A 19,019-nucleotide genomic window follows, 5' to 3' on the forward strand; every position below is an offset into this window, starting at 1 on the left:
CCTTATATTATATCCAGCCACCTAACTGGTGCCCCGTTGCTGCAGGGAAACCCACGTGTAAAGGGGAAAATTATTACCCCGGACGAAGCTCATCGATTGCGGGAGGGGGGATGATTTTTAGAGAGCGGGGTAAAGCGGGGCGGTGTTTCGCGGATTTGCGACAAAGTCCAGAAATCCAGGTGAGCTGCTAGCTCGATCGATCTAGCACTAGAAAAAATGAAAGGTGGTCTCTCTTTTTCTAAATCAGTCGTCTGTTTTACCTGTTCTGTTTTCGCACTCATCGGGACGGGGGTTCGAATTAGCTATAAAAAAGCTCCACACCGAGGAGCAATTACAAATACTCTCGTTCGCCGTTCATTCATCCCAGGTCTGAATCCGCGACTATTTCAAGATATTAATTCGTGACGCTGATTCAAATCCAAGGAACCATTCAGGTGCGTTTCGTTAAGCTCCCTCTACACTCGTCTCATGTAGGTGAGACGACTAATTACGGTCTGCAAGTATTTTCGCGAGTTCTATATTACGGCGAATTATCACGGTAGTCAATGCTCTCATCTCTTCTACATCGCTTCCATCTCGTGCAGATGTGATATTTTTTTTCTCCTTCACAGCAAAATAATGATTTCAAAGATCGTTCACGTCTGTTAGAAATTTCATCGGATTCTCCAACCTGTGAAACTGACTGTAACAATAATTACACTATCGCAACTCCAGATTTCGATAGAGAACTTTTGATACCGACAGAAACGAAAACCAGATTTGGCTCCGATTCTCTGATTTCAATTCACTGCGCTGAAATGTCGAAAAACTATTCTAAGCGTTCGAGAGCTGCCGCGAAGTCGATTGGATTTCGAGAGTGTAAAACACTGTAGTCTTTCAGATTCACCTGAGATATCGCAGCTGAAGGCAACGCGGTGCGGTATTATACGCGTACAAAAGAACGAAGGCTGATCCGAATCTAATATGCATATATGCAACGTAATTTTCTCCAAAGTAACGTGCGATCGTCGAGTTGCATCTAGTCTCATCCGAAGTGACGAGTGAAAACAGAAAGTAAAAATCACCCTACGGTAAAGAACGTCGGGACGAAGTCGCGAATGAAAAAAGAAGATGATATCAGAAGCAGAGTGCATCGAGTGTCTTCGCTGCCAACGGTAATCGCCGTGAATCACACAGAGAAATATCGATCCCCGACAACAACGAAAAATTTGTTTCAGGGTGCTCGAAATGCAACTGAAAAGTAGCGTGGAAAATCTAGCCTTCTTCGATCCGCGATTAAACAATCGAGTAAACACCTCAGGTACGAGAAAAATTGATCTCCTGCGGGACTCCGTTTTATTCTCTAGCGCAGGTCGACTGGAACGACAGTGGTCAATGTCCTAGAGCGAAATTCACCCCCTCGAGTGCGTGAAATATAGGAAAGTCGTAGATAGACGCCGCGTTCTTTATCCCAAGACACACCCCTCTCCGGTGGCGGGGGTGTAGGCGAGATGAGTCGCGTTCTAGGTAGCATCGGCATTGGGGGTTTTGCGGGCGCAAAGAGGGATGGGGGGACAGGGGGGCAGGGGGGCAGGGGCGGGGGGAGGGGGGAGGAAGAGGGATTTCCACGGTCCTCTGAGAATAACTGTAGTACAAACGGGGATGCGTCGAAGGGGATGAGGCGCGGCGTTGCGCCGTAGAGGGGCGAAAGGCGAAAGAGGCGGTAGCGGCAACGCGACGTCAGAGGGGCAGATCGGGCGTCGCGACGACCGAGACCGCACAGTCGCGCGCGAAGCGCCGTCGCACACGAACGTTTCTGTTCGTACGGTCGCTCTAACGCCCGACTAATACATATCGTATTTTTCGACGCCTCCGTCGTCCCGTCGACAGATATTATACAGATATACACGAGTCGATTGAAATAAAAGTTTATCCTGGAATCTCAGTCGCAATCAGCAGTTCGTACAACGATTCGATCGCGTTTACGGCATCACGGGGCAATCGCGCAATTCAACTTGAAAAAGATCGACGAAAAGAGCGGATCTCGAAGGGACAAAAAAAACCGTCGAGGGGGGGTACACGGAGATCGGAGAGAGATAGAGGAAAAAAAAGAGAGAGAAGGAATAAAAACCAAATAAATCTATAATCAACCGGAACCAAGCGAGAAGAAGAACCGACCGCATGGGGAGAGCAAGAAAAACGGCGGGAAAAGCGAAACGACTCTTGTAATTAGTATAAAGGAATAAAAAATAATGCCAAACAACTACGTATACATTTGAATCGATCCAATTGATGCGTAGAGAGCAATAGCCCCGAGGAAATACGCTCTGAGATTCACATTGTTTTCGTATTAAACTGAAAGATAAGAACAAAAGTTGTAAAAAAACAAAACAAAAAAAAACAAAACTCGCCATTTGTTAACGAATGCTCGTTGCATTATTATTTGTTGTTGGATTTGACAGTGCCGATGATCGTCGTAATCGATGTAGTCTGACATTTGGAAAAATTCGGAAGAAGAACGAAAATAAGAAAAAAACGAACCAAAGTGCTGCAGTAAATTGAAAACAAATTTTTTTTCCTCATACCATTTGCAATATTCTCGTTGAACCGTTGTTACCAAGCGACAATGATACGATGAGATTATTACTCGAGCGATAATTTATTTAAGAATAAAAAAAGAAAAAAAAAAAACGGTCAAGTACCTCAAACATCGGGGGTGGTGCTACTGCCGGGCTCACTACCCTTTACAGTAATAATTATTCAAAACTGATATTACGAATTGAATATTCTGTAAAATAAGGTGAGACATCGTGTTCGAGTTAGTGGGAAATAAAGTTTTAAAAAACTATGATATGAACTATATAAACAGCAATAAAGTTGTGGATCAAATCGACTGTTGAGATTTGAAAGAATAAAAAAAATAATCAGAAAGTTGAAAAAAAAAAAAATCTAGTAATTTTCAATACGGTGATAAGGTTCAACTGTGAAGTGATGAAGATGTCATCATCCCTAGACTTTGAGAAATAATTTAAATAAGAAGGGGAATGGATTTTCAGAGCGCCATGGAAACGTTTGCAGAGGCATGGGTGGCCGCTAATACCAAAACTGATCAAGTTCAGGTAAGATCTCCAAAGAAACCTCATTGAACCTTGAATTTATAAAATTCCACCATTACTAAAATAAATTTCAAGGTATCTGACGTTCGGAATATCGCGAGGAAGGAAATCACTTTTCATCCCCATTTCAGCACCAAGAGGGTGGCAATGTCACGGTAGAACACCAAAATTTATTGGAAAAAAAAAAAATGAAATGAAACAATTTTTAAAAAATTGTTCATTCTCCCTTGTAAAAGAATGATAATCGATAAACCAAATAGGCTGGTAACGAAGAGATCGAATTCGCGGGTCAATGGCAAGAGACAGTAGGGTATAATGTAGAAAATAAGGACGGGGTGAGGGGGGTGGCGAAAAAATGAATAATAAAAAGCCGAAAAAAAGAGATGTACGTTTGAAAAAAAAAAAAGGAAAAAAAGAAAGGGAGGGAAAAAGAGTCGTAGCTACATTACGAGCTGTAGCAGCGAGTAAAGGCCGTGGGAGATGGAGAGTCGGATAATCCGGGGCTCAACGGCTGGGGTTTAGGCTTTCGGGTACCGCAGCGAGGGTGTCACGGGCCCGTGGCCACGCTACGGATGTGCCTGCCCCAGCCTTCTTCCTGTCTCTTCCCGTTTCTATCCCGTGTGTGCCACACGGAACACGGCCACATCGCAACGACGTCGTTTGCGCCGCGCCACCGCGACGCGCGTATCACCTAATGTAACATTACATTTTACATACGTTTCCTACAAGTCGGGTATTACACAGTTTAGGTATTTGTGTACGTACACACATTCCTTATATTTATATATATATATATACGCGGTAACATCCGCAGGGCCGATTTCCACGTACATCCAACTTCCCTCTCTTGACAAACAAATCGTTGCGGTGGCGCACCCGCCACTGCAACCCGACCGACATCGGGTCGCCGTAATTGGGGCAAACGTGTATTTGTGAAGATTTTCGCGATACTTCTGAAAGAAAAGGAGAAAATTTTCAAAAATCGTTTTTTTTTTTTTTAATAAACTCTCCAATCAATATTTGGGAAAATTTGTTCGTTCGCTCGACGAATCGTTGGGATAATCCGATTTAACGCCCTTCCGTGTTCTCGTTCTAGTATCCGTCAGTTCGGTGAACGACGAACAGTTACGACCGTTGAATTCTAAGCGCGGAATATGATTTGAACGGCGGCGGCGGCAGACTGCACGCATGGTCACGGTATTTGACCACCCCATAACCGACGGAATGATTGTAATCCGTCTATCCGTTGGTCGTAATGCCGATACGTCATACATATAGCTACCTATACGCGTACCTACCTACCTACCTATACCTATACCTACACCGTATCAAAACGTTACATTCATTCGATATTTCACGAAGTAAGTCGACCAAGTTATACGAGTATAAGCTGTTATATTCCGCTATTACCTTACCAACGTCAATTCCTGTGATTAATTCGCCGTTCGGATAATATGTATATTTAATTCTGATTTATACAACTACGCGTCATTAATATAATAAATACATTCGGAACGTCTATTGATCCGTACAGGGATCATCTTTTAATACCACCTCCGACACTCGAAGCGTCTCAATTACTGGGATATATTTGGTGGGTTTGATGCCTATCTAATCCACTCGAATCGCTTATCGAAATAATGATTAATACACACTTCTGCGATACACGCGGCGAAGCGATCGAGATTCGACCGGTTTCGTTATCTATCTAACGCATTACATTCGCGTGCGTACATTATTCATCCTGGCGTAAGCGCGAGTGACGTGATGCGTTTTCCTCGCTTCTTCTTCCTTGCTCCAAGTATAGAGAGCGAACACGTTGAAAAAAAAAATTAAAAGAACGGCGAAGATGACGAGGAAAGGTGGAGGAGGTGGAGAGGAGAACGCCGCCGCCATCGCCTCCCCTACCGAAATAAGGACCTCCAGCGGAATAAGAAATTGTCGAACCACGTTATCTCACGTTATCGATCATCGATGGTATATTGCGTCGATTATTCATGTACCTATGCCGCATGTATTTCGAGTCTATTCTTCACGGGGGCGCCGACGAAATGGTCTAACAAGCAAACGGGTTACATAATAAGCGACTGTGCGACGAGTACAACGTATAGAGACTTAGATGGCATAGATTTTTATAAATCAATTGATCGCAATCGCCTGGTTTGATGTCGAGGTCGAGGTGGATCGTTGTTCAGGACATCGGCGTACCGCATCTTTTATACATATACACATAGAGCCTCCGTTCGTTTTCGTCAATTGGAATGACGCCGGTCCCCAGGTCGTCAATTTCAGATTGGCTCGCAATCGGACGTATTCGGATAGACGAGCGAGGATGACAAAAATCGTGTCTGCGCTACCGACGCCGGAATTACGTGTACAGCCTCTCCACGAACGACGATTAAAATAATCTCATGAATTGAAGGTGGAGAAAATGAAGAGAACGAAAAAAAAAAAAAATCGTCGACGATCCTTCTTTGCGCCCTCCCTATTAAAAAGGACTCACCGAAATTCCGGAGCGAAATAGGTATGTGACGAAATCACAGCTACCACCGTCCCGCTGCCACCGACGATCGACGAATAGGTGTAAATAAAAGGGAGGTAAAAATAACAAGGATAAGAAACTCTGACCACGTGCATCAAGTGGTTCGAGATTTCAGCGGAGGGCGGCGGGCAAGCGACGGAGGGGTAATTTATTACCCGCATGTTCATCGTACCTTGGTTCCCGTAGAAGCTCCCGCTGGTGCCGAAGACGGTATTTACGTTATTTCGACGACCCGCGGGATATAGCTCGGAGGTACTGCAGGCTACGCGGCCGTCGTGTTACGCCGCGGTGAGAACTATACGGCGGTAGCGGGATAAGCCGGTAACCCCATCCCATCTCCACCTGTTGCCCCGTCTTATTTTCAACCCTGTCCCACTCTCTCCCGTCGGATTAAACGCCGCTATATCCTTCTCTAACCTGCGGGGATTCTCAGCCCTGCGTAACGCCGCCTCGTCTCTCTCGCACTCGAGGTGTTCGTACGGGCGTTCCTCTCGTCGTCGGGCTTCTCTCTCCCCCTTTGTCTCCCTTCCTCTCGCCGTGCGACGCTACTTCCGTCTCGCGCGCTCCTTCGTCGAATCCGGGACAGGTTCTTCGTCTTTCTCGCGGAGAGGCGAATGGGTCTTCAGTGGTTGGACGTGTTTTTTGCGCGTGCATACCTCGGAGCAGCTCCCGAAACAGTAGCTGCTCTCCTCTTCCTCCCTCTCCTCTTTTCCCTTTTCCTACTTCGCCTCCCCGTAATCCCTGACGCGCAGGGTACAGTCCTGGCAAACGAAAAAATTCACCCGAGACTAATCGTGATCTTCGGATAAATATCGTTACCGGGCTCTCTCCGCTCTGCCGATATATTTCGTCGTTCGATAAAAACAGTTTTCGAAGATGGGGAAAGAAACCGTTTCGAAGTCGAAGCAGAATTTCGTAGTCTACAATCGTAGTGGTTGGGAACGTCTTCAGATTTTGGCCAATTGGTTAGAGGCCGTCCGTGTCAAATGCAGATGAAACCTGGATAGAGAGCAATTGAATCGTTGCGTGTACATTATCTGTAGATACCGAACGCGCTTCGATATTGAAATTTTTCAATTTTCGATTCCCCCTGCATCGGCGCGATCCGATCGTCGACGAGCGGGACGTTGAAAACCCGAGAAAATCGACTCGCGCGTAATCCAGAGTCGACTCGCTCAACGTTTAACTCGCGGGAAAAATCTGTGAACTAATTTTTAAAAGACGAAAAAAAAATTTCATCGGTGTTGCATTCGCACTTACGTGACGGAAGATTGTCGCATTCTGGGGCTAGTTGACCCCTGTTAACACCGCGCAGGACGGCTTAGCCGTTAGTGTTAAGTTAACTCATACATAAATCTATGCCTTAGCACCGCGCAGACTGAATTGAGCACGTGTTCAGATTTCATCGTAGATGCTGACAAGTGACTATTAGATCATCGAGCGATTCGGACGGACACGGAGACGTACGTACGTACATGCACGTAGTTTCTTTACAAGTATGTACATATATTCTCGTGTCGTATCGTCGCGAGCATCCTGGCCGATGTTGTTCTCGTTATCCGTTCGCTGAGGGGGTATCTCCTGGTCTTCGTCTTCTCGATTCACGCCGTATTCCCCTTTTTTTCTTTCATTCTCGTTTCACGCCCCGCGATCCGAACAACATTTTCATCGTTTCTCGTCGGACAATTACACGCGCGTTAACGAAGAAAAGAAAATAACGAGAAACTGTTAAACTAGACTCGCGAAACGATATTAGGCTGCACTCCGATAATTTCTCACTCTCCTTATTTCACGTCGTGTAAATATAACATTTGAATGCAACCGAACTGTACTATGATATTTTCGATTAGATAAAAACCCGTATGTCTTAATCGATCGTGATTATAACCGTAAATATAAATCAGCGTTATTTAATCTGGAACCGCACGAGAAAATCGATCAATTTACCGATTCGAGAATATTAGGTATATATTTGTGGATGAGATCGATCGAAATAATCCGTGACGATGCATAAAAAGAGAGAAAAAAGAAGAAGAGAAAAGTTCGATAAGATAAGGAACGCGTACGTCGTGTGATTTTTTGAGCAAACAAAACTCGAATTAGATCCTTTTGGAAGTTAGTAGAGAGGGGAGGGGGGAAAGCTCTCGAGCGACGACGCTATACCGATTTATAAGCTGGCGCCGAACGAAATATGTAAGACGACAAAACGGTGCAATACAGCGACAAATATCGGGGCGACGTTCAGTATGTGACGGTAATTAAGGAGACTCATTACCCCGGGTTAGAGAATTATTTCCTTCGTTGAACAATGCTCGTTGTACGTTCGAACGTATTTAAACGTCTGAATATCGAACGGTGAAAACAATCTCGATGTTCTCCGATTACCGATCGCCGCGATCATCTATTGTCCCTCGGGGTGTTATTCGCGTGACATTTTTGTCAGTCTAATACCTCCGAGCAATCGAAGATAATTCAGTTCGATTTTCACCATCCGTACGATTACACTGCGGTAATCGATGCAGCCATAGTTTAGGCATAGTTTTCAGCCTTCGCGGTAATTAGTATATTATATCTCTTACGTGGAGAGAACGGTTAATATTTTTGATCTTGATAAGCTGATCACAGGCATTATACGTACGTACTGCGAACGTAGACGCCGCACCTCCCTCCAATACGATTTAAACGGTGTAATTTACATTATGCCCGCATCCACGTTGACACGCTAATTGTTATTTAATCAATTTTTCAGCGTCGATTATCGTTACCTGTGATTATAGATATATATATACATATATCCAACCTATCGCCGGCTTTCATAACCGGAAAATCGTATATACCCTTCGTATTAGGGGCAAGGAATTCGGGAGATCAAAAAATGTGGACGCGATCGATGCGATCCGTGAGACTCGCCCTGTTTGATGTATTTCTTTTTCTTCCCTCTGGCCCCCTCCCCCCTCTCGTTTCATTTTCGAGTATTGAAATATATCTACTTTTCACGAGCCCCGTAATGCAGATATAGCGTGCAGGGCGGAATAAGAACTCGTTTGTTGCATACATTGTACGTACGTACAAATGTATGATGGGAAAATTAATAGCCGGAGCAATTTTATCGTCAACGGTACGTCAGACGTATCATTGAACGTTCCCGGTGATCCCGAAAATACATAGTGATTTCAATGTACGCCGGATATCGCGTGGCACGGTAGCCGCGATCCGAATGCATCGCTGCTTTGTTTATTTATTTATTGTTCGTAAATTTTCGTCGTTTTTTGATCATCGATCCCGTTTTCAGAGCCAGGCGTTAGCGTTGACGCACAAAGCCTCGCCTCCTTCGAGACCGTGCAGCGTTTCTTCTTTACCGAGGAGTCCGCAATCGCATCAATCCCAGCCCCACAATACTCCGCAACCTTCGATCGCTCATCAATCTCAAACACCGGTAACGACACCGCAGACTCCGTTCTCCGCTCACAGCCAGCATACCAAACCGGAAGTTAACGCTAGTCCCAAACAGGAGGGTTTCGATCTCAGCAAAAGCGCCACCGGTAAGTCAGATATTGTTGTTACTCTTATTGTTGTTATTATCAGGGTAAAAATGTGTACTCCGGCGAAAAGGACCCCGGAGATGAGCGGCTGGGCAAAAAAAAAATTATCGCCATTACATTTCCCAAGGTTTTTCTGGGGAGCGCGAAGCGCCTTCGGCCGAAAATAATTTTAGGGAATGAAAATAGGTAAATAAACGGGTATAACTTTCACAGATGATTAACTCGAGAACGTCGCATCGCGCACAGACAGGGGCGTGTGAAAGCGGCTTTGAGCTATTTAGGAAATCCTGAGGGATTATATCGTGATCCCGAAGAGGGATCGGTAGCACGGTGATCGTCCTCTACAATAACGGATAGGTGAATAAAGAAAGGAAGACCGGCTGTTTGACTTTTACCTGTTACATCTGATTCGTCTGGTTACCCTGCGATAGATTTCGTTGAAATCCGAAAATTATACGCGTTCACGTATAAAAATTCTCACCGAATCTAACGTGCGGCAAAACTTTTCGACAAACCCCGTCGCTTCCACTCGTCGAGTTTTGTAAAAAAAAACCCTCGACGGTTTTACGGTGGCTTCTGAAATCCGAGCGCCCCGTACAAAGCGGGCGTATAACGTGACGCAACGTTAACGGCTGTGTACATATATTAACGTTCGTGCTTTTTTAGCCGTCTGCCGCAGAGTCGAGACGGAGTGGAATAAAATCACCGGCGACGACCTACAGAGAATCCTTTTCGACTCCCCAAATATCTAAGAGCAACCCCGTTAATCCCCGAGTTCACGGGATCTCCGCAGATCCGTTCTTCGTCCTCCTTAACTCCCCTCCTCGTTTTTGTCTTTACCTTCTCCGTGCAGCGTACAGGCTCTGGAAAACGTGACGGTTTCTCGTCGAGAGCGGCAATACATTACACGTGGATTTATTACACACAAATACGCCGTGTCCTCTGTATCTCTATTCCTATATATACTCGTGTTTGAATGCGTGTTGCGCGTGTGCGTGGAATACTCGGAGTATACCTCTGTGTAACTACGATTACACGTGCGCGTCGCGTGCGTCCGTGTGTGCGTGCGTGCGCGTGTGTGTGTGAATCTTGGGTTTGGGGTACGGGATATTGTGACCCCCAAGAACTAATCCGGATTAAATCCGAATCCGTGCTGTGCGGCGACCTGCAGACTCCTCCTCTGGTACAGCCGGTATACGTAAGTGACCTTACTACAAAGTGCTCGAGTATTCGACTCGAATATCGCGTTTGATTATTCTCTCTGAATCCCCCCCCCCCCCCCCCCCCCCCCGATCGGATCGATGAGCGCAAATTCACGTCGCAATCGCAACGCTCGAATATGGTGCGGATTTTCATTTTTTTCCTTCGCCGACTCGGACCTCGACGCTATCAAATCTTCGTCCTTCGTCCCCCCGACGAGAGAAGGACGTTCCTCGTCTTCGTCCGGAAGTCGTATACGTCTTTGGAATTTTCGCGTTGTTCGGAACGGCTGATTATGCGTGCGACTGTATGAATATATTATTTATCAAACCGCACGCTGCATATCCCTATAGCCAAACGTCGCGCACCGCGTGGGGGTTGCTCGACGCTTCAGCTTTTAACCTACCCTAACTTAATCTGACCGCACAGCGGACTAAAGCTATGGCAAAATCGATACGTCACTCGCACTCGACCGGAGTATATCTGCGTTTTGCCGGTGGTCCATGTTTATATTATATTTCACCCCGCATTGTCCGCGTAGGTCTACGGCTATTACTTTTTCGAAGCAGGCGGAAAATCAAGTTATAAATACAGGGAGTGCAAAATTTATTTACGTCACGTAGGTATCCGTTCCGAAATGGTTCCAAGGTTTTTAGTGGCCCCGTAAGTTTGTCAGAAGTTCGGGCGTGATGACCAGTTTTTAAAAGCTGCCAATTAATTTCTTTGTTTTCAATTATTTTTCATTACCTACACCCCAACGATGATGGGGGGGGGGAGGGAATGTGAATAGCGCATTCATATTCGCCGAAAAAAAAATTCATTCCGCCATTCAATATGCATTCGATTTCGTTCAAATCCATAGAACCGTCGAATGAATGGCGTTGGAATTTCGCGTTTTGATTTTTTCGGAAATTCTTCATCACGTTGTTCCGCGTTTGTTATACGGACTCGGGTCTACCGCCGGAAGTTCGATGTTTTTTTCCGGGGTAAAATCTGATAGGAAAATTCGACGAGGCGCATAGCCCATAGGCAGGTAAGCGAGGGCGTATAATATAAGTAACAAAAAATAACGAAAGATGAGAGAGGAACTTTGACAGCGTGGAGTATATTCGGATGTTGGCGCGTACGCAGCGGTTATAGAGCGCCAGCCCGTAAAGGGGAAAATGTTAACGTTCCGTGCGCGTTATATGCGCTCGAAATACACGTATATACACGTATAGTATATGTATACCCGTACGTAGGTACGTACGTGTATAATCCGTAGGTGTATTCAGGGGCGAATCGTCAACGGGGCGAGGGGGCGACGGGGAGGGCGAGGGGTTAGGATTATCTCCGGTGTGTGCGTTGGATTTGAACGCGGAGGCTCCCACACGTGGACAATAATCCCAGATTAATCCGGCGGCCGTACACACCGGTCCCCGTAGCCCCCGCGACGCCGACTCACACAATCTCCCTTTATCCATTTCTCTCGCTCCCGTCAAATCCCGTGTACACCCATACACCGGGCGAAATACACAGCCGCACCTCGTGTACCCGTGTACGTTCACGTGTACGTGTACGTGTGCGCCGAGAGAGCGGGCCGAGTAGATGTTCGCTCTGCAGGGCGTCGTTCCACTCCGCTAAAGGATTTGGCTACTCTACGCAACGCACACATCGCCCTGCCCTCGTGCCTCGTCGAGATAATCCTACGAGTACAGAGATCGGATAATCCGCGGGAGGCTGGGGCCCGGGCTCTATCTGGAATGGGGCTGTACGCGAGTGGGTTGCTCGGGCGAAGGGGAGGACGAGGTGATCCGGGGGGAAATGGGATACGGGAGGCGGGAGACGGGAGCGTAGCAAACACACACACGCGCGCACACGCACGCACACAAAGAGAACCGGGGACCATGGCAGCGCACACAAGGTTTAGAGGCTAAGCGGCTCATCCCGGTAAGCCCTACATCTCACCCCGGTTTCGAGGTAGACGGGCACCAGCCGCGGGATATATACGGTTCGGAAAACATCGTTCCCCCATAACGATCTGCACCAGCCTCGCGCGCCGCATTACCGATTTCTGTTTTCTCTTATTCTCCTCTCTATTTTTTTTTTTTTTTTTGCTCCTTCCACTTTCGTTTCACTCCGAAACATCCGTGGAGCCACCGTTCCGAATTCCCTTTTCATTCCCCCTCTGTATATCTCACGGATTTTTCCACTGTCCTTACCATCGTTTGTACATTTATTTTCCGAGCACATTGCGAAAACTCGCTCTTCGTTCGAGTCGCAGGATCAGCGGAGGCTCGCAGCTTCCGGCGTTGCGAATTCGCGCCTCGGGGTCCTCGGAGCAGGACTCCGAAGCGCGAACTACATCCTCGTTGTTTTTGCTCTCCTTTCAAAAATTATTTGCGTGAGATCCTCGTGGCATCAGGATTATCCTTGTGTCGTACGGCGGCTGTGAGAGGAGGATTCATACCTACGGCTACGCGCGGTGGGTATTTACGGAGTGATCGCTAGCCTGCGGGCGAGACGTCAAGGTTAAAGTCTTCAGATCACTTTCGGCTCTTTCCGGGGATTTCGGGGAGCTCCTTGAGCCAGGGAAGCAGGAGCGAAACGGAGATGAGAGGGTCGTTGATCCTGCCGGGGTCCTGGGGGTGCGAGGGTTGAGGACACACGCACGAATCGGTCGGAGAAAAATTGACGGTGACGCGGAATGGGAATACAACAGAGACGGTCGTCGGGTTACGAGCGGCTCATCCCGTTCGGGAGAAACTTGCCGTAGAGCTTCCGAAAATAAAATCCGCAGGATCAAAGATTGGCTTTCCCACGGTCGAGTTATCCTCCAGATATAATACTTGGGATGTTCGACGGATAGAGAAATCAGGACCGCAGGGTTCACCAGGAGTAGATGGGACGCGTTCCTCCGGATTCCCTGTGGATTTTAGTTCGCCCCCTCTTTAGCGGCGCGTAGAGGCCGACAAGTTCCCCCCCGCGTTCTATGGGTTAGAGTCCTCCGCGTCCCGAGTACAAATTCTGCGCTCCTGATGCGTAAGGGTCAACTTCTACCCTTTTTTACCTTCGGAAACATTTTCCCAATATTATTCACGACTCGGTGTATTCCTTCTTTTTTGTTTTTTCAATTTTCTACAATTCTTCTCGAGGATGTTTCGTCAATCTCGCGTTTCGCTAAAATAAGAAATGCGAACGAATCGTCGAATTAGTCCAGAAATGCGTACATACCTCCTTCCGCCGACGTTTCTCATCCCCTCGATACTCGTCCCTGTCAACGGAGGTTCTAAGTGACTTTTATTCAAAGCTCGCAATTTCAATATGCGAACGATACGATTGTTTTTCGTTTTTGTCACGCCGAACAGAAAACGAAGAAAATTATCATTGAATCGACTTCCGAATCGATGGAATTGGCGCGGTGACTTGAAATTGGCCAACTGGCTGTAAACTTTGGAGTTGTGTGACTTACGTGTATAACCGGATATATCTATAGGAAATTAGTTATAAAGGGTACTCTGTTCCCGCGCGAATTATGAAACCCGAGATCGGCTCGCAATCGCATTAAGTTACACGTTAAATACGTATGTACGACACGTACCTAAAGCTGTGGATTTTTCGTTACGTCGAACAAGATATATTGAGCGAGAAAGAAAAGAAAAAAAAATCTGTGAAACATACGTACGGTCAATTTATCGCGGTAAATTCCCCGGTGCGATAAATCCTGTAAGTTCAAACATTTAATTAGGATCCGAGTAACAGATTTTTCCAGGGATCATCTTTCCTTTTTTAGCCAAACCTACTACGAGTTGACCGAACGATAAGAAAAACGAAAACTCGGACATACGTTTGAATTATTTTGTTCAAATGAACGGATATCGTTGGAAGAGAACGATAACATCGACCTAAGTCATTCGGGGCTTTTTTGCCGAAGTTTCCAAAGAAAAAAGTTAACTCTACTAATCGAAAAATGTAAGACCGCCGTTAGTCGAATAATTTTTTCGTCAAGTGTAAAGTGTTCGGTGGCTTCGGAGACGCTCCTGAAACGCGTAGCAATCGAATCCAACGGGGGGCTGAGAGCGGCGGTGAAGATTGAGCGGGGGCGGAGGCTGATCGATCGTAAATTTGTAGGCCTACCAGACGTCTGTCGTATCAGGAGAACAGGTCCTGGCGCGGATGTTGGACGCCCGCGCCGCGGCGGAGCTATGGGAGGCACGTGAATGGCGCGAGGCTAACGTACGTGCGTGTGTATATACGATAGGCGTATAAATATATATGTATATATATATATACCTGCCGTTCGTTGGGTTAGGTCGAACGATTAACGCGAGGAGATATGCAAATGAGATCCTTTGTTCGGTGTCTGTCGGCTTATTTTCGAGGCAAGGGTAGCAGGATGTTGCGGAGAGTGAATTTTACCGGCCGAGCATCGAACGGTGGCGGAGAAGGGGACCGGACCGACAGGTGCCCGGTGACCCAAATAAGGGATTCCGTAGGACCCCCGGCACCAGGATACCAGGAGGCGTCACGAAGATTTCGTCCCGCTCTCCACGCACCCCTCACGCACCGCTCGTCCTCCCGCAGGGTAATAATTCAATAAACTAACCAATCCCGCAGGACGCTGGCTCGCACGGTATAGCGCCGCACTCGTGTTCACGCATGACGATCGTAAAAAGGAGTGGAGAAGAAAAAAAAAAGAAAATGCGTCCCGCTGCAGGAAGAGACGATGTCTCAACGAGTCGGACGCCCCTACGAAGACTCGGAATGTGTCTTGTATTTCTCAATCGCTGTGCGAAAGAGAGCAGAAAAAAGGCGATTGAAAAATTATAAGAACATATCTCTCGCTTGGAATAAAAGTCGAAAGAAAAGTTTAAAATTACCGACAATGAAAGAGATGTGCGATACAATTTTATGGAATCACCGCAGGATCGCTGAAGATGAAAATCCGAAAAAACCAGTCCATAATTTCGGGAGCGAAAGGTGACGATTACCTATAATTGCGTTACGAAAATTCTGACAATTATACGTGCTCGTTGAATTGTGTACGAGCGTGAAAAATAATGGAACCCCGTGACGACATGCTCTCCTAGTTGTGCGGTAAACAATATCCATTTGGGTAACCCTCCGGGGACCGGCAGCTACGCGCCGAAGCACCATCCTGGGGTGTAACAACCCCGGGGGTGTCAATGGCCGGGGAAAAATAGCGACCCCACGGCGTTAACTACGAGGAAACTCTTTGTTATCCTGTTCTCCCAGGAGGAAGAGGTCACGAAGTAGCCTTACCCACAACCCCACGGGATTTCTCCTGCGGGGCACCGAGTCAACCGCCGACAACGACTGCTGCTGCAGAGTTCTCCCATCGGCTCGCCGAACTACAACCGCGGCGTTATTCGTAACGTACGTCTCTTTCGACTACCTCGCGGCAAACCTGACCACCGATCCTTCGGATTCGATACGTCATCCCGATTCCACGAGGACGTTCTCGTGCGCGGTCCCGGTCTCGTCACCTAGAGGGGATGTGCTCGAACCCGCTAACCAGGAGTTCAGGATAGCGACGAGGCGGCTCTACCCGCGCTGATCCCGTAAACCGGTCCAGAGTCCTTCGTATCGTCCTAGAACTAAATTCGACTAAAGTTCACCCGTCCTCTACTCGCCTATACTCCTGGTAGGGAAATCCCCGTTGATTCTCGCCAAATCCAAATCTTTCTCCGCCTTCGTAAGGCGAGTATCCTTCAGACGACGAACTCGTCGTAATAGTATGGAATACGCATCGGTAGGCTCATATCTTCATTTTTTTTTGTTATTTCGAATCTAGGGCTTTTAAAAATGTGAGGAAAAAATTTCGACCACGTCGCGTTGCGATGGCACGATAACTTTCACGGGAAAATTTTTTCCCTCGCTATATATTTTTATTGATTCGCACGAAGTCGACGCAGGGATTAGGGTTCGCTATAATAGCAGGACCTCCGCACGAAACGAGTCCTGTTCGTGGGCTCCTAGTAACGGGAGTTCGGTCGTAGGTAACTCGGAATATTTTCCCTTCCACATATTCATCCTTCTGCGGATAAAGTAACCGGCACGCCCGGTCCTCCGGCTTTATTCCAGGCGGTTCGCAGGACCCTAACGACAAAGAGCTCTATACGGCATATATTCCTGATAGGAAAAACCCCTTTAACCCTGCCCAAATCTCGATTTAGATAGCCGTCCCGCAGGATGAAAACTTCCCACGTAGCCGTATAGATATATATTTGATTTCGCGCACCGGTGTTTCATACTACCCTGTTGTCTCAAGGATTCGCTTATCCTTAGAAGTTCCTGCGAGCAGGTAGACGGACGGACCTGCAGCCCTTGTGAATTTTCGTCATCTGTATACTCACGCGCGCTCGTATCTATTGTTCGACGAGAAAAAAAATGAAAGAAAACGGCACAGTCTCGTTTGCTTTATTGCTACCAGTTGTAAAATTGAAACTTGGAAAAATTACGAAAATCTGCGGTGAATGGCAGCTCGTAAAAATTCGAGCTAATTTCGAACGGTGAGGTCTTGGAAATGTCAGGCTCGCGATAATTTTTCTCGTACACGTCAGATCGCGTCTTCCGTGGGCATCAAATTTTTCGAATGGGATCTTTTAAAACAATCCCCGATCACAATGAATCGACGCGATATCGACGATGTTATACCGCGAGGCGAGATCGTGTTGCGCAAAAGAATCACGACCTCAACTTGATCTCTAATCCTCAAAGCGGTTCTACAGCAACGAAAGTAATCCGAGATTAAAAGGAATAAGATAGAAAAAAGGGAGAGGGGCAAAAGAAAAAAAAAAAAAAAATAACGAAAAAAAGGAACTATAAAAAAAGACGAAAAGAAATGGAAGCCGATCTTAATGCTCTAAGCTCGCTGGCTCAAATCTCTATCTTCCTGCTTAGCCGCGTCTCAAAAATTTTCCCAGCCGGAATTCAAAATTCATAATTTAAGATCTTAACGGTAATCCGCGACTGCAGTGTAAACCAGAGAAGAGGGCACCAGGGGTGGAGACAAGTTTGAGGGGAAAAAGTAGCGTCATTTTTTTCTTTTCACATCTTTACACGTGGCATAATCAATGGTGGAATTTCCGTCATTCTCGAGCCAGAATACAAAATATTAAAAAAGAGAAAACAATTTTTGACGATTTTGGAAGTTTTTGAAAATTTTGAGCGACCCCTGAAAATTTTTTTTTCGAGTTGAACTTTGAAGAGGGCTCTTAAAACATGTTAAACTACCCTATCCCATTTTGCGCTACCCTAATGTATATATGCGTATTATACGTTAAAATAAAAAAAAAAGAGGAAATCTCATCCTTTGATCCTGGATTTATTTAACTAGGGTGAGATAGGACTCGTACCGCGGAGGGTGATTTCAAGGGGAAGACTTATATTGATTTTTATACTATGCGGATTAGATACTCGCTTTAGTTTCTCCTCCATCATCGCGTCGTTCAACGAAAATTGAATAAAAAATCTACAATTTTAACAGAGCGATCGCCTGCGGTAAATTTTGAAAATAACGTTATACGGTTAGAAGAAAATCTTATCCCCTCGCCGGGCTTAAAATTTCCTACAAAAAATGCGAGTCGTTCTCAGACGTTCGGAATGTTGTGAGACGTGTCCTGAAATTAAACTTAAAGCGGCTGAAAAGCGGGAAACAGAGCGAAAGGAAGCGACGAATTGAGATCATGTCCGAATTTCGATTATCCCGCCGGCGGAAGTAAGAGATAATTGGGAAAGGTACTTGAACTACAAATACAATGTGAGATAATGTAGTATCGATTCAATGTACATACCTATGTTACGATTATACGTTAACCCATTCGCGTGTATGTGTGTGTGTGTGTGTATACACGTTCACGTTAATACAAAACGACGAGTACCGTGAAGGGGGCACGTTGAAGACCGCAGTTATCTCTACGGGTCACGGAGTATAGCGCTCTTATAATCTTGAGCTGCAGAAGAAGGGTCTTTTGATTATCTTTATCTCTAGCTTCCAACTTTCTCGACTATACACCCAACCCGTTGCCTACTTAACGTCGGGACTTTAACACTCTCGTTGCCGCTTCCAATCGTGTACCCCTTCCGATCGTGTCTTTTACATTAGATCAACTGACGCATGACGTTCGAATATAAGACTCTCTGGGGAAAATTGGTGGGGTAGAAAAGCCGACGCGACTATTCGTCGAGTTTCTTTTCCTTATGTTTCAATCGCAATTATCGTTCGCTTAATAACGAGATAATTACCACTGCATTTAATGACGTGCGATATTGCTGGAATAAAAAAATCAATTCTGCATTGAAACAATGAAACATTATCACAGCTCGACGAATTTTCATCTGTGAAATTTATTCTTTCGATAGAATCGTTGTGGAAATCATCCGAAAACACAAGTGTCCGTTCGTTGTCGAACGATTTCGTTTTCATCTATTCGGAATGCGCAGGTTCTCTGGAAACCCCTGAGAAGTTACACGAATGCCCATGAATGATATTCATGACGATATTCAACGTATAGTGAATATATATACGATAAATGTATACTGCATACCACCAAATGGGATACAGGGTGTTGATAAACAATTCTGCCAAACTCAAGGGAGACGTCGCGTTCGGGCAACGAAGGTCGCGGATTAAGCGCC

At 46.2% G+C, this 19,019-nt stretch overlaps 1 protein-coding gene across 1 annotated transcript in view; it reads left to right on the forward strand.

Annotated features, from left to right (window-relative positions):
* The first annotated feature begins 1,730 nt into the window (after positions 1-1,730).
* The window catches only part of LOC105685963 (homeobox protein dve-1), a 32,832-nt gene continuing 15,543 nt past the window's right edge, over positions 1,731-19,019 (forward strand). The window contains exons 1-2 of the mRNA XM_048660405.1: positions 1,731-3,098; positions 8,930-9,179. Coding sequence (XP_048516362.1) covers positions 3,024-3,098; positions 8,930-9,179 — 325 coding nt within the window. The 5' untranslated portion in view covers positions 1,731-3,023. The remainder of the gene's footprint in view (positions 3,099-8,929; positions 9,180-19,019) is intronic.

Source organism: Athalia rosae, chromosome 1 (genome assembly GCF_917208135.1).
Source record: "Athalia rosae chromosome 1, iyAthRosa1.1, whole genome shotgun sequence".
NCBI lineage: Eukaryota > Metazoa > Arthropoda > Insecta > Hymenoptera > Athaliidae > Athalia > Athalia rosae.